Source organism: Lasioglossum baleicum, chromosome 1 (genome assembly GCF_051020765.1).
Source record: "Lasioglossum baleicum chromosome 1, iyLasBale1, whole genome shotgun sequence".
NCBI lineage: Eukaryota > Metazoa > Arthropoda > Insecta > Hymenoptera > Halictidae > Lasioglossum > Lasioglossum baleicum.
In genome coordinates, this window is record NC_134929.1 from 22,792,696 (window position 1) to 22,817,887 (window position 25,192).

The 25,192-nt window shown below is 39.7% G+C and overlaps 3 protein-coding genes across 4 annotated transcripts; 2 read left to right on the forward strand and 1 right to left on the reverse strand.

Annotated features, from left to right (window-relative positions):
* Window positions 1–285: 285 nt before the first annotated feature.
* On the forward strand, window positions 286–7,548 carry LOC143212827 (cathepsin O). The gene is made up of 7 exons (XM_076432041.1): window positions 286–577; window positions 1,153–1,291; window positions 3,522–3,757; window positions 3,838–3,986; window positions 4,060–4,110; window positions 5,595–5,863; window positions 7,408–7,548. The coding sequence occupies exons 1-7, from the start codon at window positions 293–295 to the stop codon at window positions 7,443–7,445; spliced, it is 1,167 nt and encodes a 388-aa protein (XP_076288156.1). The 5' UTR covers window positions 286–292; the 3' UTR covers window positions 7,446–7,548.
* On the reverse strand, window positions 7,482–15,775 carry Vermilion (Tryptophan 2,3-dioxygenase vermilion). The gene is made up of 7 exons (XM_076432028.1): window positions 15,428–15,775; window positions 13,836–13,996; window positions 12,488–12,693; window positions 9,433–9,792; window positions 9,098–9,347; window positions 8,928–9,021; window positions 7,482–7,974 (listed from the first exon to the last, which is right to left on the reverse strand). The coding sequence occupies exons 1-7, from the start codon at window positions 15,454–15,456 to the stop codon at window positions 7,803–7,805; spliced, it is 1,272 nt and encodes a 423-aa protein (XP_076288143.1). The 5' UTR covers window positions 15,457–15,775; the 3' UTR covers window positions 7,482–7,802.
* Window positions 15,776–20,276: 4,501 nt separating this feature from the next.
* On the forward strand, window positions 20,277–25,192 carry LOC143209098 (glutathione S-transferase D7-like). 2 transcript variants are annotated; one of them, XM_076424349.1, is made up of 6 exons: window positions 20,277–20,507; window positions 22,657–22,816; window positions 22,878–22,936; window positions 23,010–23,151; window positions 24,312–24,479; window positions 24,752–25,192. In XM_076424349.1, the coding sequence occupies exons 2-6, from the start codon at window positions 22,673–22,675 to the stop codon at window positions 24,887–24,889; spliced, it is 651 nt and encodes a 216-aa protein (XP_076280464.1). In that variant the 5' UTR covers window positions 20,277–20,507; window positions 22,657–22,672; the 3' UTR covers window positions 24,890–25,192. The 2 variants fall into 2 exon arrangements, with proteins under 2 accessions (XP_076280464.1, XP_076280474.1); XM_076424359.1 differs by lacking the exon at window positions 20,277–20,507 and adding an exon at window positions 21,069–21,225.

The following is a 25,192-nucleotide window of genomic DNA, read 5'->3' on the forward strand; positions in this document are numbered from 1 at the left end:
ATAATTTATACAATAAAATAAATGTTTCTATCAATATAGTTGAAAATCTAAACTATTAATCAATAGTTTCTTTTCTGTATGTGGGAGTAAAAAATGATAACTGTAATCATTAGTATATATAAATAATTTAAACATCACATGTTATACGTGGATTTGTTTCTTCTTTTCTCATAGAATACAAATAGGTCTACCGGCGTCGTAAATCTAATTAGATCTTCTTACGGCCCTGATGATATCGAAACACACACGCGTGCAGTGATACGTCTCTGTACACTGTACATACATTGCATACATGGATCAGTTGAGTCATGCAACGACGATTCACTTGTGTATGCGTTCGTTGCTTTGGCATGAGGTTTACCGTGTTACAGAATCATGCTTTGCCTTCGATATGGAGTGGAGGACTGTAGTATATGCGGTGGTGATAGTGAGTTTGTGTTTTCTGGTAATACCGATCCGGGTCGGCCCGAATGTTAGCACTAAAGATGTTAAGCTATTCGAGGACTATGTCACGCGCTACAACAAATCTTACAGAGACAAGCCTGAAGAATACGAAACAAGATTCAAGAGGTTTCAGGTAAGCAATTGCGATTCACGAGAGAATTTGATAAGGTGCTGTGAATACTTGACGCGATACGGCTTCGACGGTATTCGGTTTCGATCTATCGTGTTAGATTTTGAAAATTTCCCGCGCTTGCGTCTGCGATCGTATTTTCTTTTTTCTTTTGAAACGCCCGGGAATCTTGATTTTCGGGTAGGTAAATATACGTAAACATTTTCGTTAATTGACCACGTTGCTAATAATTACATAAACAGATCAATTGAGTTCCAACGAACCACTGCATGTATATATTTTCTACATAGTACATTTAGTACAATATAGTAATACAAGAGTGTATAAGATATTAATTTAGTACAGAATGCTTTAAACATAATATAGTATGCAGTGTATGGTATAGTAATGTATCATATTACTGTGTATTTGTAGAATCAAAGTGCTGTCAACATGGCTGATAAAATATTTCGTCGATTATTAAAAGCAATTATTAACAGTGATGTATCCTAGAAATACTGAAGACTGGAGACACTGAAATAGCATTTTATATAACCGCTAACGTAACAAGTGTACATACAGCTGTGTCTTTATTCCAGAGATCGTTGCGGCACATAGAAACAATGAACGGCCTTAGATCTTCACAGGAGAGCGCTTACTATGGGCTGACCGCATACTCGGACATGTCCGAGGACGAATTCCTGACACAAACACTTGCTCCAGACCTTCCCATAAGGGGTGAGACATTCCTCAGTATCAAATTGAAATCTTTGAATTTTAATTTAAAAACGCTACGGACTTTCGTACCAATCCAATATTATATGTATGTCGATTTGTAGTTCCAAAATAAAAAGTTCATGTTAAATACTGATGCTTCAAAATTTTCTATACATTTTGGTTGCCTGCTCGAGGGTGTAGACCCCCGTTTCCATAATTGCAAGAGTGCGGGATGTGCGCCTGCTCATTTCTCGATAATGCAAAGACGGGGTTTTTTTCAGTAGTCAAAAGCGCTAGATAAAAGGTCAATCTAGGCCGCAATCGCCCCCAAAAGTCCTATATTTACGTTTAGTCCAGTCAACGAAAAGTTGTAGAGGGAAATGGAAGGAACACAATTTTTAAGTTTGGGTCTTTGGTTGGACTAGTGAGGAGGTAAACATACTAAAAGTCATAACTCCTAGAAGGTGAGCGGGGTGCAGGGGGGCACGTAGAAGGCCCCTTTTTCGGTTTTCCGCGTATATCTCGGAAACTAAGCGTCCTAGCGATAAGACCATTCCATACAAAATTAAAGCTGACAAAATGTGCCACAAGATTGATTAAATTCAATTTTCGCTATCTCGCATAGTTTTCGAGATATCCGCGCTCAAAGTTCACTAATTGTGCTGAAGAGTTAGCTAGTCAAGTAAGGCAAAAAACGTGAGGCAAAAATTTCTTTTTCACAATTCGTGAACTTTGAGCGCGGATATCTCGGAAACTATGCGAGATAGCGAAAAGCTGAATGGAATCAATCTTGTGGCACATTTTATCAGCTTTAATTTTGTATGGAATGGTATTATCGCTAGGACACATAGTTTCCGAGATATAAGCGGAAAACCGAAAAAGGTGACTTCTACGTGCCCTTCTTGTAGCCTGCTCACCTCCTAGGAGTAGGGACTTTTAAGTATGTTTACCTTCTAACTAGTCCAAACAAAGTCCCAAAGTTAAAAATTGTGTTCCTTCCATTTCCCTCAACGCCCCCCTTATGAGCATTGAGCACTCATTGACTGGACTAGTTTACGTTTTAGCTATTTTCATAAAGCTGCGACAGCTACATGCTGTTTCATAATGCAAATTATGCCTCGTAAACGTAAAAATGGGAACTGTTTCCTTTATCTCGATTGACAATTTGTTAATAACGTATATTAATGTTATCAGCGCACTGGTTCGATCTGATGCTACTACCTAAGCAATTTTTCAAATTACCACAAAATATTGTCAACGCGTTGAGGTCACTATTTAGACCATTTTCAAGAAAAATTTTCATATAATTGCGTTTGTAAAAATTATTAAATTAATATATAATGTGTAATTTATGTTGCATTCCGCACAAAAAACCAAATGTCCCAAGAAAAAACAAACCTACTTGCTAAGTGAACAAATTATTTTAAACTCTTTACAACTTTATAACACATATGTTGATTCCATGCCTGTAATATACGAACTGAGGCAAACGTTAGAATTTGAAGAGACAATGAGTCAGAAACGTTGAAAATTTTGTGGTAATTTGCAAAATTGCTTAGGTAGTATATAGCATCAGATCGAACCAGTGCGCTGAAAACATTAATAAACGTTAGTAAAAATGAGACTATTGATAAACCCCACCTTTGCATTACCGAGAAATGAGAAGGCGTATCTCGCAATCCTAGAAACGAGTCTACACCCATAAGCTAGGCGGAACATCATTCATACGGGGCACTTTAGTAGCGTAGTTATCGTCAGACGTACCAACGTTAACAATTAAAACGAAATGAACAAAATCATGGTGTAAAGTCCAAACTTCATTATCAATCAAGCTACTAATGATTACTAATAATGCTGCTGGTTTATACCAATGAAATAGGCAAGAGTTGCGTGAAACATTCAAAATTCACGCGGCGATCAATGCGTTAACCTTTCGTCGGCACAATATCTGCACCGCTGAGTTCGGGCGCAATGTGCTTGACGGGTCCACATTAAAAAAACATGATAAACACCTAATTAAGTTCATTTATACAACTGCTGTTAGGGAAATAGTGCACTTGGTGAGGTCTATACTCGTAGGGCCGCCTTTTTGGGCCCTCCCTAAGGGTAGGGGTGACTGTTTTCGAGGTGCCTAAGAGGTACCTAAATCTAAATGATCACGCTGTGCCTCTCAGATCAGTTGCGCCCGACGGAAGGTTAATACGAATAAAATGAACAAATGTCTTTCATGAATGAACGTGTGATGCGCTAGGAGAGAGGCACACGAAGGCGCCCTATCATCAATGCCATCGCCTGCGACATTCGAGCAATCGAGTGAGAAGATCCGCCGGTTTGCCAGCAAAGTTCGATTGGAGAGAGAAAGGAGTGGTCACTGCTGTACAAAGTCAAGGGACCTGCGGGGCTTGTTGGGCCTTCAGCACCGTCGAAGTGGCAGAGTCGATGTTTGCGATTAAAAATGGCACTTTGTACTCGCTGAGTGTCCAACAAGTATGTCAACGATTCAAAGTAACCGGTTCTATGAAACGATGCAGAGTTCTTGAATTTTTCAAACATTTTAACATTTTTAGATGATCGACTGCGCGAAGAACAGCAACTTCGGCTGTGATGGAGGGGACATTTGCAGCTTGCTCTCATGGTTAGTGTTGACGAAAGCAGCGATACTTCCGGCGTCCGTCTACCCACTGACGCGATCGACGGGTATGTGCCAACTGCAGAAGTAAGTACATTTGGATCATTTTCATTCAAGAGTGGCACGAACGACGCGAGGATTAACGCGATTATACTTCCAGGACGTTGACGAAGGCACCCAGCGTTCGAATAAGAGACTTCACGTGTGACAAGTAAGACTCTGTAACTCTAGATCGTGGGGTCAACGCACGCGTATCGATTTCACTGCCTTCGTGAAAAAAGAAGCGACACACTTTCAAGAAAGGAAAGAACATCCGGAAAACAATATACTCAATCGATGAAACAAAAATAAAATCGCTAGCTGGCGCTTAATCTGTAAAGCAGCGACGAGCACCGTGTCATTGAGTTGTTTAACGAGCGATTAAGTGTAAAAGGTTTTCTTACATAAGCTGACCGGTTGGCACTGTTCGCAACAACGAGGGCACGGTGACGTCGTTGAATGTATAAGACGCGCCAGCGTTCTTTTTCCGAATAACTTATTTGCAAGAATACAGGGTGGCTGAAAAGTTCCCGGAATTTTTTAAAGCATTTCAGCAGCATAAAAATACCGCACAAACGAATGAATCCACACACTTGACCGAATAATCAGTTTTATTAATTTATTAACAATGAAATGAATCAAAAACATTTGCAACAAATGTTCGAAATTGCCTCCGTTTGATTCGATATATTTACGGACCCTCTTTAAAATTCCCGACGATGGTCGCTGGTGATCGCCTGGAGAAGGTTCTTTTCACGGATGAGAAGATTTTTACGGTCGAACCCCCTACACAACCGCCAAAATCACCGCCAGCTGCTCAAGAAGGGCCAGCAGAAGACTTCGGCTGCGAAAACCATCGGCCGCAGCCATTTTCCAGCCTCGGTCATGGCTTGGGCCGCTATCTGCACCACCGGAAAGACGCCGTTGGTGTTCATCCCGAGAAACGTAAAAATCAACGCCGCCGAGTACCAGGAACATGTCCTCCGGGGGGAATTAAACCCGTGGGTAACGCGACACTTCGGCCAGGGCGGATTCACGCTTCAGCAGGACTGGCCGTCGGCGCATTCCGCCAAATCCACCATCGTCGTCTGCAAAGAGCTGTTTCCCGGCTTTTGGGGAAAGGATGTTTGGCCGCTGAACTCGCCGGATCTTAACCCGATGGATTACTCAGTATGGTCCATCATGAAGCAAAAAATTTCAGGAAGACGATACGCCACGGTGGAACAGCTGAAAGCGGCGTTGACGCGTGCCTGGGACGAGATTATGGTGGAAGTCTGCTCGACCATCGTCGGGAATGTTAGAAAACGGGTCCGCAAATGTATCGAATCAAAAGGAGGCAATTTCGAACATTTGTTGTAAATGTTTTTGGTTCATTTCATTGTTAATGAATTAATAAAACTTATTATTCGATCAAGTGTGTGGATTCATTCGTTTCTGCGGTATTTTTATGCTGCTGAAATGCTTTAAAAAATTCCGGGAACTTTTCAGCCACCCTGTTGATGCGAATTTCAATTTGAATTTCTCTATGAGCAATTGAACTGCCGAACCGTCGAATTCTGGATCGAGTTCAATGAATTCGAAAGCGACAGTTTCCTACGAGTGGCCATCACCTGCGGCGTTTGTTATTAAGGCGATTAAAGGTTTAACGGGCGTTAGTTTCGTAGATGCAGAGGATGATCTGTTGGCAACGCTCGCTACACATGGACCGGTCGCGGCTGCGGTCAACGCTTTGTCCTGGCAGAACTACTTGGGCGGAGTGATACAGTACCATTGCGACGGGTCTTTCGATAGTCTGAACCACGCTGTGCAGATAGTCGGCTACGACAAGTCGGCGGCCATACCACATTACATTATTAAAAATTCGTGGGGCACCAGCTTTGGCGATAAAGGCTACATGTACATTGCGATAGGCAGTAATTTATGCGGTATGATTAATCTTGTTGTGCAAAATACGTTAACGTGTTCGGGACCGTCGGTCATGGACCCCGTTTTCGCGACGGATCTCATCGCGAATGCAAATTCACGAAATCATCATATAAAGATTAACAAACATATTTGTGTTCTCACCATCCCTAGTAGCATTTACGGTTCGCCAACGGTGGCCGACGGTTGGGAGTTTGTTGGGAATGGTTAGTGGTTTGTCGACAAATCTCCAACGTAGGGCCAACGACGAAAAATTATGTAAATTTGCCGACGAATACCCAACGTTGGGCCTATAGATATTATAGTCGGTTTAGTAACGTGAAATTTACAACGATTATACTACATTGGCCCAACGAGAATCTGCCAACATTTAAATATATAGTCTAACAGACGCCAGTAGTGTTGCTGCAACCAAAAATAAGTTTTTTAAATTTCGTATTTCTAAATATACTTAAAATTTGTAATTTTTGCGCGATGGTTGATCCACTAAAGTTTTATTGTGAGCAGCCTTGGAATTTTTTCATTTCTTTAATTTTTCCATTTTCCAAGGGAAAGGCAAGGGGGTGTTCATGTACTATAAGAAGACCCTTTTGGATTTCTTCAAAATGGGTCTTCCTTTTTTAGATACTTTAATTTTAATTTGTTGACGTATCTAGTAGACTAGGCAATCATAGCATCTACGAACAAGAATCGTCTGTAGTAGTCCAGTCAATGAATGCTTACAAGGGGGGCGTAGAGGGAAATGGAAGGAACACAATTTTTAACTTTGGGACTTTGTTTGGTCTAGTTAGGAGGTAAACATACTAAAAATCCCTACTCCCAGGGGGTGAGCGGGCTGCAGGGGGGCACGTAGAAGTCACCTCTTTCGGTTTTCCGCTTATATCTCGGAAACTATGTGTCCTAGCGATTAAGACCATTCCATACAAAATTAAAGCTGACAAAATGTGCCACAAGATTGATTCCATTCAGCTTTTCGCTATCTCGCATAGTTTCCGAGATATGCGAGCTCAAAGTTCACGAAGTGTGAAAAAGAAATTTTTGGCTTACTTGACTAGCTTCAGCACAATTAGTGAACTTTGAGCGCGGATATCTCGGAAACTATGCGAGATAGCGAAAAACTGAATCGAATCAATCTTGTGGCACATTTTGTCAGCTTTAATTTTGTATGGAATTACTTGACTAGCTAACTCTTCAGCACAATTAGTGAACTTTGAGCTTTTATGATATACCATAAAAAGAGGAAATCAGAATGTGGGCTCTGTGGGTTCGTCTTGTAGCAACGTTGGCTCTAGATTGGGTGTGATCGTTGGCCCAACTGCAAAAAAGAGCGACATTTTCAACGGTTGCCCAACGGATATCGCCAACGGAGGCCCAACAAAACGCCAACCATAAATGCTACTAGGGATGTGACAGTTCATTTTCTGTTTTCATTATTGCTATATTTCTTTTTCTAGTCTTATTAATTTCTTAAGGTACCATAAGTAACTGCTGGTAGGCGACAAGCACGAAATGAACAAATTAACCAAAAGTAATTGTGTTTCAACAGGTATAGCAAACCAAGTGTCATCGCTGAATGTACTCTGAGCAACCGGATCAGTTGGAATGAAGGGACTAACGTGATATGTTTAAAATCAAGAATTTGTATTGGTCCTTAAATGTACATAGGTAGCATATCAAATTATTTTACTCAAGGTAATCATTGTTACGACGCAGTTGTTATATATGTATAAATACTAACAAGTATTCTATCGCATGACAATTCACACGAATCCTATAATTTTTACAAACTTTATAACATGTGCCAAGCAATAGGCTGTAATAAAAAGATTTCATTTACCGACGCTACGCTTAGTTCCTATGCGTTTGCCTTTTACGTATCTCTAAAATGTTTCCTGAGAACCGTACCATGCGCGTCATCATAGTTGGGACGTGATTATTGGTTTACGTGTCCTCAAGGGTGCATTCGGAGTTGTTTTGATTATCGTCTGGGTTCCATCCATTGCAGGCGATCGACAGTTTTGTCTTCATTTGCTTCGACAATGGTGGGATCATGTGTCGGGGTATTAAGAACGTGGATAGGTTGAATAGATCCAAGAAGACTTTGTATCTGTCACTGTCATCGGAATATAAAAGTTAGTTATGAAGTAGCATAGAAACTGTTATTTTATTCATAACTTACTAGAATCCTTGAAGGGGTAGACTCGTTTTCAGGATTGCAAGGGTGCGGGATGCGCCTTCTCATTTCTCGATAATGCAAAGATGGGGTTTTTCAGTAGTCAAAAGCGTTGGATAAAAGATCAATTTAGGCCACAGTCGCCCTCAAAATTCTTATTTTTACGTTTACGAGGCGTAATTTGCATTATTCGGCAGCGTAATTTGCATTATTCCGAAGCATACAGCTGGGCATGTATATAGCTATTTTCATAAAGCTGCGACAGCTACATGCTGCCGAATAATGCAAAGTACACCTCGTAAACATAAAAATAGGACCTTCAAGGGCGACTGCACTCCAGATCGATCTTTTATCTAGCGCTTTTGACTACTGAAAAATCCCATCCTCGCATTATCGAGAAATGAGAAGGCGCATCCCGCACCCTTGCAATTCTGGAAACGAGTCTACCCTCTTAGGAAAAAAATCAATGTCCATAAGTCTTGCTACTTTAATTCTCAAGTGGCAGAATTTAGGTTTCTCATGACTAGACTGCAGATTTTATGCATTTATGACAAAAATGAGTAGTTGCAACTGAAAATAGTGGACAAATGAAAAACATTTAGAAACAATAATGTATTAGTTGCAGCTGAAAAACATTAATGAAGAATGAAAGAAATTATTACTTGACTCTTGGTTGTTGCAGTTGATGCAAACAATTTTTATTTTGCATATAAATTTCCGCAGTCTACTCATGACTCTGTAAACCACACAAATGAAAATGAATATGTAAAGATTTTGATGGACATAGCCATGATTGCCAGGATCTTTTGCATACAAAGATCCGCAGTCTATCAGTAGTATTCAATGAATATCAATTGATGAGAGCCCAGAAGCTGGACACCTGCGAATATTACCTAAGTGTCGACTTCAAGTACTGGTAGCCGGAAGATCCTCCAGTCCCCAGCTGTTGCGATCCGATCATCCTTTGCACCATGAGAACGTGATTATCTGAAAGTCAAATGGCAAATGTACTTCTCATAATCTGAAACGCTGAATAATACACGGAATGATTGTATTTTCTTACACCTCCATTTCGTGATGAGGGAGTCAATGTCCATCAGCGCTGTCAAGATCTGATGGGGTTGGCTGAATCTCGGCTCGTCGCGGTACAACGTGATCATTACGGCCCCTTGAAAGGCTCCGTACACGAATTTACGTTCTCCTCGCGACACAAGTGCGTTGTGAAGGGACTCGTTGAAGATCGTCTCGAAGGCTGCTTGTCGAGAGCGCACGGTGGACAGATAATAATTCTTGAGCTGCTCTGTCGTTTGTTTCTGCAAGAAGTTCAACAATAAATCTCTCGATCCGAGAGGCTCGCGGAAATCTTGGAAAAGTTCGAACGCGGAATCAGGCAATTACTCGAGCAAATTGTTCCTGTTCAGCGAGCAGCTTCTCCACGGATCTCTTGTACTTCCCCCAGAAGTCGAAGTCGTGGCTCTCGAGGCCTGGCGTCCTCGCCAGCCACCCTTGTATCAGACAGCTCAGACTCGGTTCCTCCTCGGAACGTTTGATCGCTTCGATAGCTTTCGGGTCTCTGCCGAAAGCTCTGGTGTAGCTTTGATTGTACTTCACCCTGTGCTCCTGCTTCACGCCCAGCTTGTTCTCTAGCAATCGGAATTGCAGCGACTGAAAGCCCGAGGCTGGACACAGATAGTCCCGGAACGCCATGAAGTCCAGAGGCGTCATGGTTTCCAGAATGGTCACTTGCTCCACTAGAAGCTGAAGAGAACCAAATGCTAAGCGCACATTTGCAACAATCGTTCCGATCTCTATAAGACAACGCAACTTATTATGCACTACATCAAACTGAACGAAACCCTTAAGCGGCTGAATCTTTCGCAGGTTTTCCTTATCAAAGAATGAAGTTAAAGGGGGATATGACCTTACTACCCGAGCTTTAAAGCTCTGTCTACACTGAAGCGATATCGATCAACTTTTTTCGTCTTTTCTCACTGAATAAAAGAAAAAGAAGACAAAAAGTTGCTCGGTGTTCCTTCAGTGTGAACATAGAAATACATGTACGCGTTTTTCATTCTTTCACATTTCAAATTTCCTTGTACCTCGATTTTCGTACAAGACAAAATGGCCGAACATTTTATTCCGATTTATATGATCGCACAATTACGTATGATAGATACAACTAGAAAATGGAAATTTCTATATTTTCTCTGCAATTTGCGTTTCAGACTACCGAATTGTCCACAGCTGGTTTTGTACACAGTCTAATCGATCTTGCCCGCGTCTAAGACCCCGCGTCTGCAATTGTATGGTTGCCACCCTTGCGTATCTGTTAGGTAGGGGAAAAATGACCCTTGACAAATTTAGCATGCTCGCGGAATAAGAGATTCAGAGGGCAGAGAAAAGTATAGCAGATCGATCGGAACACAGGTCGATCACCTCTCGCGTAGCTCTATCTTCTGATCCGGCGGCATCGAAACCATGAGAAATCATCGGGCGAATCGATCATCTCGCGTTCGACAGGCCTAGCTGCTCGCTTGCTTGCTTAACCCTGCGCCGGGATTTTTCATTCGGCGCGAGACGAGAAAATGCGACGACCACACCTGCATTCTGTGGTATGGAAAGAGCGCCAACGAGCCTGTTACCTAACGCATCTATGCGTGTCAGCGAGGGGTGTCGCATATCATCTAGCGGTATTAACTTACTCCGGTCCCACTGTTATTCCTGTAGTTCCCACAATCTTTCTGATTCCGCCATGAATGGGGTCGGCGGCGCGGGAGGAGGCGAGGAAAAGCGCCGTCGAAAAAGTGTCGCGTTCGCCGGAACCTTGACCCGTTTGCTAACTATCCGCGGAGAATTATCGGGTATCGAAATCGTTAACGACCGTGACAGATATACAGAATGTTTGAAAAATACGGTTGCGGACTTACGGCCGAGAACACGACAACATACTACGTAATTTCTAAACGCGACGCCACAATGGTTCGATTACTTGTGTCGCTTGCTGGGCAAAATTACACTGTCCAACACCAAATTTGTTCCACAACTACTGTTGGGTGATTCTTATAGAGTTTTTCGCGCTGTATCCGAATCTGTTTTTCATTTTTTCCTATACGCACAGTTTTTGAGGAACATGGCTTTGAAAAAAAACATATTTTTCAACTTTAAACAAATACATATTGTGGTTTTATTATAAAAGATATTGAATTGTTCTTTACAGCAAAAGATTCGGTTGACTTTCCCGAATACAGTGATATCCAATATTAACATATTATGATTGTTTAAACATGTTTAAACAATGATTAAAGACGGAGAGACACCACTTTTGCACCAATTTCTGAGAATATTTTCCAATTTATCTCAAAAAATAAAGGTCTGGTTCGAAAAAAACGTCGACGATCCAAACTTGACGGGGTGGCTTCTCAAGATAAAAGTCTGCTCTATCGAGTGGTATAGTTCGATTTTCCGCTGGACCCTTATTTTTTGAGATGAATTGGAAAATATCCTCAAATATTGGTGCAAAAGTGGTGTCTCTCCGTCTTTAATTATTGTTTAAACATATTTAAACAATCATAATGTATTAATACTGGATATCACTGTAGTCGGGAAAGTCTACAGAATCTTTTGCCGCAAAGAACAATTCAATATCTTGTATAATAACATCACAATATTTGTTTAAAGTTGAAAAATATGTGTTTTTTCAAAGCCATGTTTCTCAAAAACTGTGCGTATATGAAAATAATTGAAAATAGATTCGGAATTAGCGCAAAAAACTATATAAGAAGGATCCAACAGTAATTAGGGAACATAAAAAGAGTTGAAATTTCTTGGACAGTGTTATTTGTTCACGGTCTTGAGCTTGTTTGGACTTCTAATTGCTAGAACACAAGTCAGCTTTGTATTACAGTTTATGATTTCATTAAAAATGTTAACAACAAATGGTGATTTTTAAAATCTGTTTTGCGCAGATCCCTTTCAATTTCTCATACATTTGCCACCAAAGGAATTGAAATGAAACGTTATCGTTGCATAAACGGGGAATGTTGCGTGGAAAGGGTTAAACTAGCGTTACCGAAGACGGCTAGAGCCGGGCGAGAACCCCTCGAGAAGCGACCCATCAAAGAAATTCGATTAGAGTCACCGCGAGCGGATCAGCACCCTTGTCATAAATCACAATGCTCTAATTGGCTTGCGATTAAGGGTCGTTCACGTTCCTTCCATCACTGTCATTGTCAACGTATGGTTACTGGCCTCATTCCGCGCGTATCGAATTATCCTGCGATGCGTTCTTGCCGCACGGGAAAACTCTATTTGCTCTGTTTCGCCGCCTCTCTTTCTCTCGCTCTATATCTCCGTTCTTCGTCTTTTTATCTCTCAATCTCCTCTTATTCCTCCTCAGCTGATCTTTATAGCGGGAATCACGAAAATACGATCATCTCGACGATATCTCGCTTACTTTTAGAATGAGGACGATGCGGTTTAATCTCTTCAAGATCTCCAGGGTCCTCGACTCATTCAGGACCTGGGGCAGCCGATTCTTCTGCGAAGAACGGTTGTTCGAAGTCCCATTCAGTGCCGGGTCGTAGCTGCTCGGCTCCGAGTTGAAAACCGTCCTGACCGTGTCCAACTCGTAGATGATCTGTTTGAACCAGAGCTCGTACGCTAACAACAGCGAAACGTATTCGATAAGCATTAACTTTAAAGGGCCCTGCCAGTGGGTTGTTCAGCGATGTGCTTTCCAATTGCCGAGGCTGTATTTGCTACTAGAAACTAATTATAAGATCTGTTAGAAACAATCCATTAATACTGAATCTAACAATACTCGTTTCATTGAACTTTGTGTTTTACTGCATTTATCACGTTATTCTTGACATAAAAACAAAACATTCTGGAATTTATTGATTTTGAAGAATAATTACACTGTCCAACAACAAATTTGTTCCACACCTACTGTTGGGTGGTTCTTATAGAGTTTTTCGCGCTGATTCCGAATCTGTTTTTAATTTTTTTTTCCTATACGCACATTTTTTAGGAATATGGCTTTGAAAAAAAACATATTTTTCAAATTTAAACAAATATTGTGATGTTATTATAAAAGATATCGAATTGTTCTTTGCAGCAAAAGATTCTGTAGACTTTCCCGAATAAAGTGATACCCAATGTTAATATATTATGGTTGTTTACACATGTTTAAACAATGATTAAAGACGGAGAGACACCACTTTTGCACCAATTTTTGAGGATATTTTTCAATTTATCTCAAAAAATAAGGGTCCAGCGGAAAATCGAACTATACCACTCGATAGAGCAGACTTTTATCTTGAGAAGCCACCCCGCCAAGTTTGGATCGTCGACGTTTTTTTCGAACCAGACCTTTATTTTTTCAGATAAATTGAAGAATATCCTCAAAAATTGGTGCAAAAGTGGTGTCTCTCCGTCTTTAATCATTGTTTAAACATGTTTAAACAATCATAATGTATTAATATTGGGTATCACTTTATTCGGGAAAGTCTACAGAATCTTTTGCTGCAAAGAACAATTCGATATCTTTTATAATAACATCACAATATTTGTTTAAATTTGAAAAATATGTTTTTTTCAAAGCCATATTCCTAAAAAATGTGCGTATAGGAAAAAAAAATTAAAAACAGATTCGGAATCAGCGCGAAAACCTCTATAAGAAGGACGCAACAGTAATTAGGGAACATAAAAAAAGTTGAAATTTGTTGGACAGTGTTATTTGATATAAAAAAATTATATTTGCATACAGATCGGCAATTTAGCAATAACGCTTAAGTAAGTACCCTGATGCGTGATGATGAAGAGATGCTCATCGTGCACTTCCTTGCTATACTCGGCACTGAGTAATCTCTGCGCAGTCAAGATTTTATCCAATCGAAGATATTCACCGTAAAGCATGCCCGGCCCTTCAGTCAATTGACCGTTTTCTTGATCGCGGTCCTCTCTAAAATCAGATCACCAAATTTCATCCAGTTTCTCCTCAGATTTACCCACAACCCGGTTCATAATTGAATTCGCTGATTAATATTTTAACCAACGTCGATACCACTAATTTCCAATGCCGTAACGAGGGCGTGGCGAAAGAGGCGCAATTGGGTTGGGGGTGCAAAACAAAGAATACCGACCCGGTTGACGGTCGCTTGGACGCTTTTCAAACCTTGCAACAAAATTACGAACTCTCATTACAAAACACGTATCCAAATCTAGACATAGAATTCAGGTTTTTCATAGCAATGCCTGTAACAACAACTTCCTGCAAAAGTTCGCTTAGCAAATGAAAAATTGTAAAATCGTACCAAATCGTACGACAAAATCGATTAACAAACATGTCTATAATATCAATTGAAAAAGATGTTGCCGAAACATTAAATTATGACGATATAATAGATGTGTTTGCAAATGAAAAAACGAGAAAAATTGCTTTATAAAATATGCTGAACTGTTTTATGTTTTTATTATATTATTTAAACATATACCTATGTTTACTGTATTTCTTTTATTTTGTCGTCATTGAATATGAATAAAAATTTGTTCGTATTTAGGTTATAGATTATTTATTCGTACAAATACCTTGCCAAATACATTATTGTACATACAGGCAACTCATTTTGATGAGGTTAATACTATTTAATATATGCATTTATAGTAAAATTTAACTCGTTACATTAAAATTTTTAATTTTTTGTCATTATTCGGTTACGGGGAGGCGCAAGTTAGGTATACCCTCGTTACGGCACTGCTAATTTCGGTCAGTTTATTATCACGAAAATACACACACACGTTCTAATAACGTCCGCCATTAATTATATTTCTATTCATTGTTAGGGACTATTAGCAATTGATGATCAGTGCGAGTTCACAGCAATCAGTTGACACAGTGAAAGACCAATTTCCCGAGTGGCGTTCATTATTAACTGTATTGTTTATTGGTTTCAATTAACTCAATATTTAATCTATCAATTTTTGGAATCGTCCGACGCGAAGATCATTCATCTCCTCATTTCCAAACTCGGGATCGTCTAACCCTTAACCGCGCGATTAGGGTGGCAATAATCGTCCGTAGATATGACTCTATGGTAGCTGAAGTAATTCTCTGTTGTCTTATCATTAAACGGCGGATTTCATGCATTTATAACAAAAACGAGTTATAAGAAAAACATTAAAAGAATTTCAGAATGTCACTATAATGTCTTCATCTTATTAAGACGAAGAAAGTTCTATGTCGTTGTAGCAAACAATTTTTATTTTGCACAAAGATCTGCAATCTACTTATCGTGTTTCTGATATCAAGTTGACAAGAGTGGACGTTGAATAAACTGTTTTATTGATCTGTTTTTCGAAAATCGTTGCACAACGCGTACTTTTGATTACTTACGTAATTGCGTCCGATAAGGGGCAGGCCATTTTTAGTAGCTGTAATTTCCCCGAAGAAAAAACAATAACAAGTTCGAAGTGCAATTTCAGAGTTCTCTGTCTGGAGAAGGTTTCTTCTCGGGCGCACTTTTTCCACTGATTTTCCTCGACTTTCGCAGCCGTCTCGCTCGAAGAATGTTCGAAATGTCGACGGATTTCGATGGTCAAAGAACAACGCCTCTCAGGTTGACATGTTGTTGGGTTTCAGCGAGCTAGCTCGGTTGGACGGGAGGCAACGAGCAACACATGCTGTCGACGAGGTGGTTAAGCCGTGACTAAAAACTGAATGGCCATCGCGCTCGTGAAACTATCCCTCTTATATTTCAAAGAGCGAGGGCACGTGAATGAACGTTTGAAGATCATGGTTTCTCTAAACATTTCTATTAATAAAAGTCCGCGACACATCAAGCCCCTATCGATGAATAACATTCTGCTATCGCTGATTTTACACGCTCGTTTTCCGTCTAATCGAGCAAAATGCGATGTAATGAAAACGTCAATTACTTCCTGGAAAATAAGATTTCACCATAACAATTTGGCTGTCCAGTTTCACGCTTATTTATTTATTTCAACTCGATGATTACTCGAGAACTCAATTATTCAAAAATTCAAAGAGACGAAACGTAGAGGTATGCCCACACTGAAGCAATAACGAGCGACTATTGGTTGATGTTGCATATATCTCGCAAAAAATCGCTGCTTTTACCGAGTAAAAGAAGGAGAAGGCAACAAGAAATGACGAAAAATGACTGCAATCTTACTTCAGTGTGAACATAACTCGAGGCAATTCAATTTTACGTAACATTTTATCACACTTAACGCGAGCACAATGTCGTTTATAGCGATACCAATTCTATGATGCAGTGAAAGAATTATTGATTGGATTTTAATCCAAACAAGATTAAATGTTAAACAAGATGAAGAGTTGTTAAAAGACTGTAGCGAAGATACGAGTTAATTCGTCTTGCTTGGTTAACGGGCTAATCGAATTGTGGAATTGAAACATTATACATAAAAAATAAGGAATATCATATCTAAGAAAGAAACAACTTAAGTTAACAACAAGTATGATGATTTAGTAGTTAGAACCAAGCAATGTTTTGTACAGGCCTTTCGTAGAAAATGGTAAGTTTGGTTGGCTCACCAGTGTCATAATTAGACTGCGGATCTTTATGCATTTATGACAAAAATGAGTAGATGTAATTTAAAATAGTAAAAATATTAGAAGATTTTAATAATACTAATTATATTATTTTCAACCTATCAAACATATTAAGGAAGAAGATAAATTTCTATTTCACTCCAGATTGTTGCAATTCAGTTAGAAAATGTTTATTTCGCATGAAGATCCGTTGTCTAGTCATAATTAATCTCGTAAGTGAACGAACTGAAAATATGCCTTGTCCTAAACTATTCGTAAACAATACAAACAACAGTGAAAACTAAATTACATAAAATGAATCACCTTATATCAGAGTTGGGTAGTAATTAATTACATGATTATTTAATTACATCTTCAATTACATGTGCAAAAGTGGACTATAATTACAACAAGAAAACGGTTAAATGGTCCAAAACATAAAAATTAGTGGTTTAAAGGAACAATTACACTGAAGTAATTGTTAGACTCAATTACAATTACTGTAATCGTGTTAAGTAATTGCAATTACTCCTTTCACAGTTACTTAATTGTAATTGTGGTCCTCAATTACAATTACTGGTTGAGCCAAAGTAATTACAATTATCAATTACACACACCACACACACACACACAATTACATGTAATTGTAATCTCATTTCTGCAATTTCAAGTAACTTGAATGCAATTGCAAGTAATTCTAATTGGCAGTTGCAATTACTTAACGCCAAAATGACACTAAAAAAAAGTAATTAGATACATACTCAATGGAAATGTCTAAAAAAAAGTAAACAAAAAGCATATGTTATGTATAGACTGCAGATTTTATGCATTTATGACAAAAATGGGCACGTACAATTGGAAGCAGTGGACATGTTAAAAATGTTTAAGGACATCAACGTATTAGTTTCAGCTTAACAGGATAATTAAAAGAAGAATACAATTTTTATTTGGCTCGTGTGTCCTGCAATCAATGCAAACATGTGTTATTTTGTATAAAGATCCGCAGTCTAGTTATATATTATCCGACTCCAACTTTGAAATGAGGGTCATTTTGAAAAGTAATGGTAAGCGTTTTTGTGAAATATCAAATAATTACATAGCTACAAATAAATATTTAATGAATAATAAATATTTCCTAACATATGCTTTTTGTTTGTTCTTTTTAGACATTTCCATTGAGTAGGTATCTAATTAATGTTGTAATTGCAACTACCAATTACAATTACTTGTAATTGCAGAAATAAAATTACAATTACATGTAATTGTAATTGGTAATTGCAATTACTTTGGCGCAATTACTCTGTCAATTGCGGACCACAATTACAATTACAGTGATTCGTCAAGTAATTGCAATTACCAATTACAGTAATTGGTAAGTAATTGTAATTGTAATTGAAATTACATTTTGCCCAACTCTGCCTTATATGCAGATGGATATCAATGATAAGTTAACTCGCTTCACTTTTTGATTGCGGATCTTTATGTACATTTCCATTTTCATAGGCTATTTTATGAAATAGTGAATTGAATTCTATACACAATCATTATAAAACTGGAATGGATAAAGTATTGAAATAGTTCAATTCGTATACAGTTCCAATTGCAAAACATCCTATTACAAAATCCATTGGACTTACATTGTTATCGCGATAAAAATTGATATTCCCTTGCTCCTGGCTGCGGTTTGCAAATTGTAGATAACATCATCGACAGTTGTTTTCCTCGACGAAGAAATTTAAATCGATACAAATAAACGGTATCGCTGTAAAACCAAAAAGAAATGTAAATCGAATGGAAAAGGTTCGAATTCACTTATTATTTGAATCCTAGTTCTGGCCGTTTATGACAGATGGCGTCTAAAGTATCATTTCGAATCATCGTTGCTTCGTGATTTTTGCGGGAGATGTCGCTTCAGGTATCTCAATTTGTCTCAATTCTCAATTGTCATGAAAGATCTATAAGGGCAGAGGAGGATCCATGATAAATAATTTTTTCGAATAATTCTTTTTACGCGATTCTTACCAAATATATATTATTTTTATGTCTTCTGCAGAATATAGAAAAATGTTTACGAGAATACATAAACCAATGATTCATTCGTTGGTTCAAACAAAAATTTTCAAACTATCGCTCTCGTCATGTGGCCACCAATTGGCCTGATAATTCTGCTAATTTGACATGGATTTTGACACTCTATGTTAATGGGTTCCTTTAAATATTTATCAACACGTGCAATATGACCCCGAGAAAGAAGAAGTACTATTTCGAAGACTCGCCGCAAATCATAATCGATTTGTCATCCAGTGCTGTAGCGAGCACGGCGCAACAGGTGTGCAGATCAGCGTAGAATCTTAGCAATTAATTTTCCCGATGTACGAAGTATCGATTAAACGCTTGAAGATATTATTTTACTTCTTTCACTTGTTAGAAATTTTGTAACAATTCTAAAATACAGGCACGTAATCGAGTTACGATTAGGAGTCAAATGAAATAGAAAACTGTACCGTGGAAGAATGGGTAAAATTATACAATGAAGAGAAAATTAAAAAATGATTTAAATCACAGTCGAGGAAAAGGGAAATTTTAATAATGATCAGTTTGTTTACTATCTTCACTTTTGGTAGCCAGAGGAATCCATTTACACTTAAAAACTAGTTGTTTGCACAAGCGTTTTCGTTTATTATTCATTAAAATTGTACATAATATATTATAGTATTGTACGTACATAAATATATTCATATTATACATGCACAAAGACCAATAATAAGTACAGGAAATTGTAAACATTCGCGGAACGAATGTCTGACAATGAAGCACACAATCCACTTGAACTCGACATGATTGAGGCAGTAGACTCGTTTCCAGGATTGCAAGAGTGTGGGATTCGCCTTCTCATTTCTCGATAATACAAACACGGGTTTTTCAGTAGTCAAAAACGCTAGATAAAAGATCGATCTAGGGCGCTATCTCCCTCAAAAGTCCTTTTTTTCGTTTACGAGGCGTAATTTGCATTATTCGGAAGCATACAACTGCGCACGTAGCTATTTTCGTAGCTACATGCTGCCGAATAATGCAAATTACGCCTCGTAAACGAAAAAACAGGACTTTTGAGGAAGATGGCGCTCTAGATCGTATTTTCATCTAGCGTTTTTGAAAACCCCCGTGTTTGTATAATATTATCGAGGAATTAGAAGGCGAATGTCGCACCCTTGCAATCCTGGAAAAAGGGGTCTACTCCCTTAACATAACAAGATTAACAAGATCTTTATTGTTCGAACTTGATAGAACCTCGAGGGAATAAATCTTTTTCCAAGTTGTTAGTAATGACTAGAATATCTTGGTGCAGTATGTCATATAATGGATCCACGTTAACATGATCCGGGTGATTTAGAACAGGAACAGATCTACGGGTTTAAAATTGGGTAATCTACGGAGATGCATCCAAATATTCGATAAATTTATTTCTTGGGCGTACATCAGAATAAAAATCGCTAAAAGTTGGAATAAATACATTCATGTTATTTTGATAGATTGATGTGGAATGATGGGTTTTTGTGCTGCACAGTTCTAGTGTTAATGAGTTTTATCGAGACCGTCCGTCAGGCGATGAAATACGGCACTGATCGCCACAACGGACGTACGTATGTATGTATAATATACAATCTCGCGTACACTATTAGAGCGGCTACTATTGGAAGGAGGATAGACCGGTTCAGAGCAAGTCGGTTGTTTCGAAGTTGCAACATTCGAAGTTGCCGGTGTTATCGGTCGTATAAACGTAGACCAATCGGAGCCTTTATATTTTGTTGCATATCTGTGAGCTGATTAGAGTGGCAGCATCATAAAACTCGTCATTGGTCACCATCACTTCTTAGAACGTCGTCTGGATCAAACTTGTCAGGTACACATGAATTCTGTTTCATCTCTTTATAGAATAGAAGTTTTCTCGTTGACGCTTTCCGAATACATCGGGATTCTATTTAAAAATTAATCAATGCTCGGGTTGCTTGCTATAGTACTTGAACAACCGTGCCACTCTCAGTTGAGGTAGTGAATTCAGGTAAAAGTCAGTGACAGAATATTTCGATGTAGATATATGTACTTAATTACCTTTTGTTCAAATATATTGGTATATTTGGAACAGTTTCATATTTTCTTTCAAGTCAGCATACTCGAAAATTTGCTGTATCATTACCGAACACAAAGATGAAATAAACTTTACATATTCAACGTCGCGCGTCCGGTTGTGTATTAGCCTTCAGAAAAACATTCTATTGTATTATAGCAATATACACAGTTACTATACAGTGTGGCAAGTTATCTAGAATTGTTCATTACCGAACGCAGAGATAAGATAAACTTTACAGATTCAACGTCGCGCTGTCTCTATCTGTTGACACGATACGGAGAGCCGGTTGTATAATAGCCTTCAGACAAACATTCTACATTGTAGAAATATACACAGTTACTACACAGTGTAGCAAGTCATCTTGAATTGTTAACAATTAGTTGGTTTTCCCTTCGTGTTCTAATTGTTTCGCAAAAATTAAATCACCGGAAGAACTTGAGCTCCATCATTATTATTCGAGTCTATGGGCTGGCAGCAACGAGTGTGAAATGTAAGATGATAGGAAGTGACGGAAAACTGGAATGAAACCGAAACTGATTTACCTTTACCACTTAATGGCAGTAGCGCAGGATTGAACCTGGACAGATAGAGCACGACTACTGTTACGTCTGCGGTTATTTGATTTTTACTTCGTAGACGTAAAATGTACATATGTAGCATGATGAAAAATATCTGGAAAGAGATTGTACGCCCATGTTTAACCAGATATTGCGTGTCCACGATACTAAAACTATTCCATCATACTATAGTCAATGCAAACGTCTTCTGTTTCAACCATACACATGTTTTACTCCCATTATATTCGCTGTTTCCGGTATCTCATTGCGCTACAAGCTAATATTCTCAAAGAATTTCGAGTATTTCATTGACACCATTAAATACTATTTATAGTATTTTGTGTAATTGCAGGGCCCGCTCTAGCGGTTACGACGCCCCGGGCAAAAAAACAAATTGCCGCCCCTTTTTAAGCACTAAGCACCGCGTTGAACAAAATGACCTTTTTTTTTTCTTTTTAGCAAAATTGTCTGGCAAGGGTAGTCTGAAATTTTCTATTAATTGAATATTTACAACATCATTATTTTTCTCACACTTACAGCCAAAGCCAAAATGGCGCCCCTAAATGTTGGCGCCCCGGGCAAATGCCCGGGTTGTCCCCCTCCTAGAGCGGGCCCTGGTAATTGGTTCAAGTGTAGAATAAATTTCCGTTTTGTCGATCGTAACGAATTAATAGAAATTAGTCTATGTTATCGACAAAGCAATTTTGCAATTTAAAAGATTATACGCGATCCTATTTCATTCTGTCCTTCTCTATGTTCGGCTCGTCGATTGAAGTCTCGGCGCGGTCGACGCAGTCATAAAACAATAATTTCCCTGCGCAATATCTGACGGTGCACACCATGGCTGTTTGACAGAAAACGCGCGGTTACTGTATACCGGTTTCTTACACCATGAACGTATAAAATGTCGCGGACTGATGGCACCAATTAAACCAAGAAGGTTTTGATGACCCGGGTCGGGATCAGGGTTGCCATATTTTGCGGGTACAGGGTACCCAGTCCCTTACCCCTGAGCCCAGCTGCGCGCCATCGCTTCCCCCACTCCGACGCATACGGTACGCGTCAGCGTTACTGGGAAGAGTGCAAAGACAGGCTCCGCCGCGCAGCTTTGCGAGGGGCATAAGGGTAAGGGGCTGGGTACCCTGTACCCGCAAAATATGGCAACCCTGGTCGGGATCCGAAAATTAGAGATACTCGGGTACCCGGGAATTTCACGTATCCGAAGTTGAAGTCGGGTCGGGTCGAGAATCCAAAAATCTATGACGTTTCGGCAAACCCGGGGAAGATACCCGACCCGACGTAAATCCGAATTTCCAGGTAGCCGCCCACACCTACAAGAAAGTAACAAATCCTTATGTTCGCAGAAACAAGCAGAACAAAATGCCGAAAGTCGTCCTGTATTCGATGGAAGTAAGTCCGCCATGCCGAACGGTTCTTTTAACAGCGAAACTGATTGGTGTTCCACTGGAGGTCCGCCAGTGTAACCTGTTGGAACGTGAACAAACGTCGGAGGCATACACAAAGGTACAAATTTCCTTCGGATGAAGTATAACAATTAGTTACAACTGTCCCGTTTTCTCGACAGGTCAACCCTCAACAGTTGATTCCAGCTATCGACGATGATGGCTTCACCCTCGGGGACAGGTAATCGATAAAACTTCTCACGAACGTCCGTCTGTTTCTTGACGATCTTTACGGTCTATGAAAATTTTCGCAGCCACGCCATCGCTTGCTATCTGGTGGATAAATATGCGAAGAACGATGCTTTGTACCCGAAGGATCTGCAGAAACGAGCTCGCGTCAATTGGTTCCTTCACATGGACTCGTCCGACCTTTTTGCTGCCGAGAAGGACGCTTTTGTGAGTTGATGGAAACATTTCCCAACGTTTTATCGTTAAGCTGCAGACTTTATATCGTTGCAATGAAAATGAATTGGCGAGGTACAAGTCGTAGCATTCGATCGTCGAGCGTGATTACCGCTTGACTGGTTGCAAGGGGCGTCCCCCAGTGATGGAGATAACATTTTGACAGTTACGGTAGAGACCTCTACGACACTTACGGAGATAATGGTGTACCTGCTATGACCTAACATTTCAACTAGCCCATTTCAACAAATAATCGTGGCGCAAGAGGTCGATTCTCCGAATAAGCTGCACGGTAGTGAAATCGAGGATTCGCGCACGTATTCGAAGAGAGTTGGGTTTTGCAGAGGCAAAGTCGGTCCATCGTGGCGGCCGATTAAGCCGCGCGAAAGCAGGTTAATGCGATTCGCTTTTCCGCGCTTGTATACACGGGGGCCGGGGCATTATGTGATAGAGGCAGGAAGTTACTGGGCGTCCTATCTGCCTTTTACGGCGTCCAATAAAGTCGGCTAACTGCGCATTTTTGCGCGGCGATGGTCCAACTATGTACCAGGACTCGTTTCACGACGCGCACGTTTAGAAGTGGCAGCCGGCTCGAACTAATTTTACGCGGGGAGAAAGGTGGCGGAGCGTCGTGAAATCTCTCAACAGCCACCCTCAACTGCTCGTTGTTTCCTTATATTTTCGAGGGGACGCGAGGGTGGTATCGTCCGATGGATTTAATACCGGTCTCTCCCGTGCGCGAACCGGAACCTCCCGCTCTCGTCGAGGATTTTTATTCGTGATTAACAGACGGCCTCGCACCGTAAAACTTTTACAACCGCCAATCCTTCCGACGACGCCTCTTCCTCCGTCGCCGCTTTTGTTGCATTTTACTCACTGTTCGGTCCGCCTCGCTTTAATCAAAAACGCCTCTGCTTGATTGAGTTTCCTTCTACGCGCTTCTTCGACTGAAAGGGGGCCTTAATACTAAGTCGCCTCTTAGTTATCTATACGCAAATGGCAATTATCGAACAATCGATAAAGATCTTGAAATTGTGGAATGTAAAATTAGTTTAGCGAAAGCATCAATAATAAACGCGACGAATTAAATGTCTTGAAATTTGCCGTTCACAACCGTTCACACCGAATTAACAATTCGTTTTATTTGACCGCAGAAACCCTTGTTCTTGGGATTAGCGAGTACGATACCCGAGGAGAAGATGGACAAGATAAAGGCAGCGTATACCAATTTTGACAGGACACTGGAGGGTAAGAAGTGGCTCGTGGGTGATTTCTACACCCTAGCAGACATCAGCTGCGCCATCACAACAGCGGCCGTAACTGTAAGGACTTGATATTGTAGTAATTCAGAACAGGATTATACTGTCGAGGTTTTCGGATACAAGTTTTATGTTCCGACGATTCGAAAACGTTGCAATTAGTTTCTTCAGGGCCCCAGGACACGCTGAAGACTTTCCGTCTTCTGGTCCCTGATGAAGCTAGTTCCAATGCGAGGCGGAACCTGTACAATCCAGAAAGAGTTTGAAGTTCCTGAAGGAAGTTCCTTCCTTGAAGTTTCCTCAAAGCTAAAAATGATTTTCTATGTGTTTTCTAGGCTGTCCTAAACTTAGACGACTTTCCCAACGTGAAAGCTTGGTTCGAGGGAGCTGAGAAGGAGATCCCGAGCTTCAAGGAGATAAACGATATTGGAAACAAAATGTTAGTAGAGCACATACGCTCGATACTTGGTTAACATGTTTACCCCTCGCAAATTGCACTATCCGATGGACGTTACCCTAAAATAATGTCGATTCTAATCTAATCAATAGTAATACATATTTGCACTTACTTATTGTACTGATTTACCTACTATACTTGCGAAAATTTCAACGACAGCCTTTCAAGGATGAAACGATATGCTATTCAATTTCATATCACCATATTTGGTGACCACTACGAAAATCAACGTGCTGAACAGTGCAACTGTTAAAGATCTGTGTCTTTAGATCACATATGTGTTTTTAATAAATGCAATGCACACTGTTTCTTAGATAAA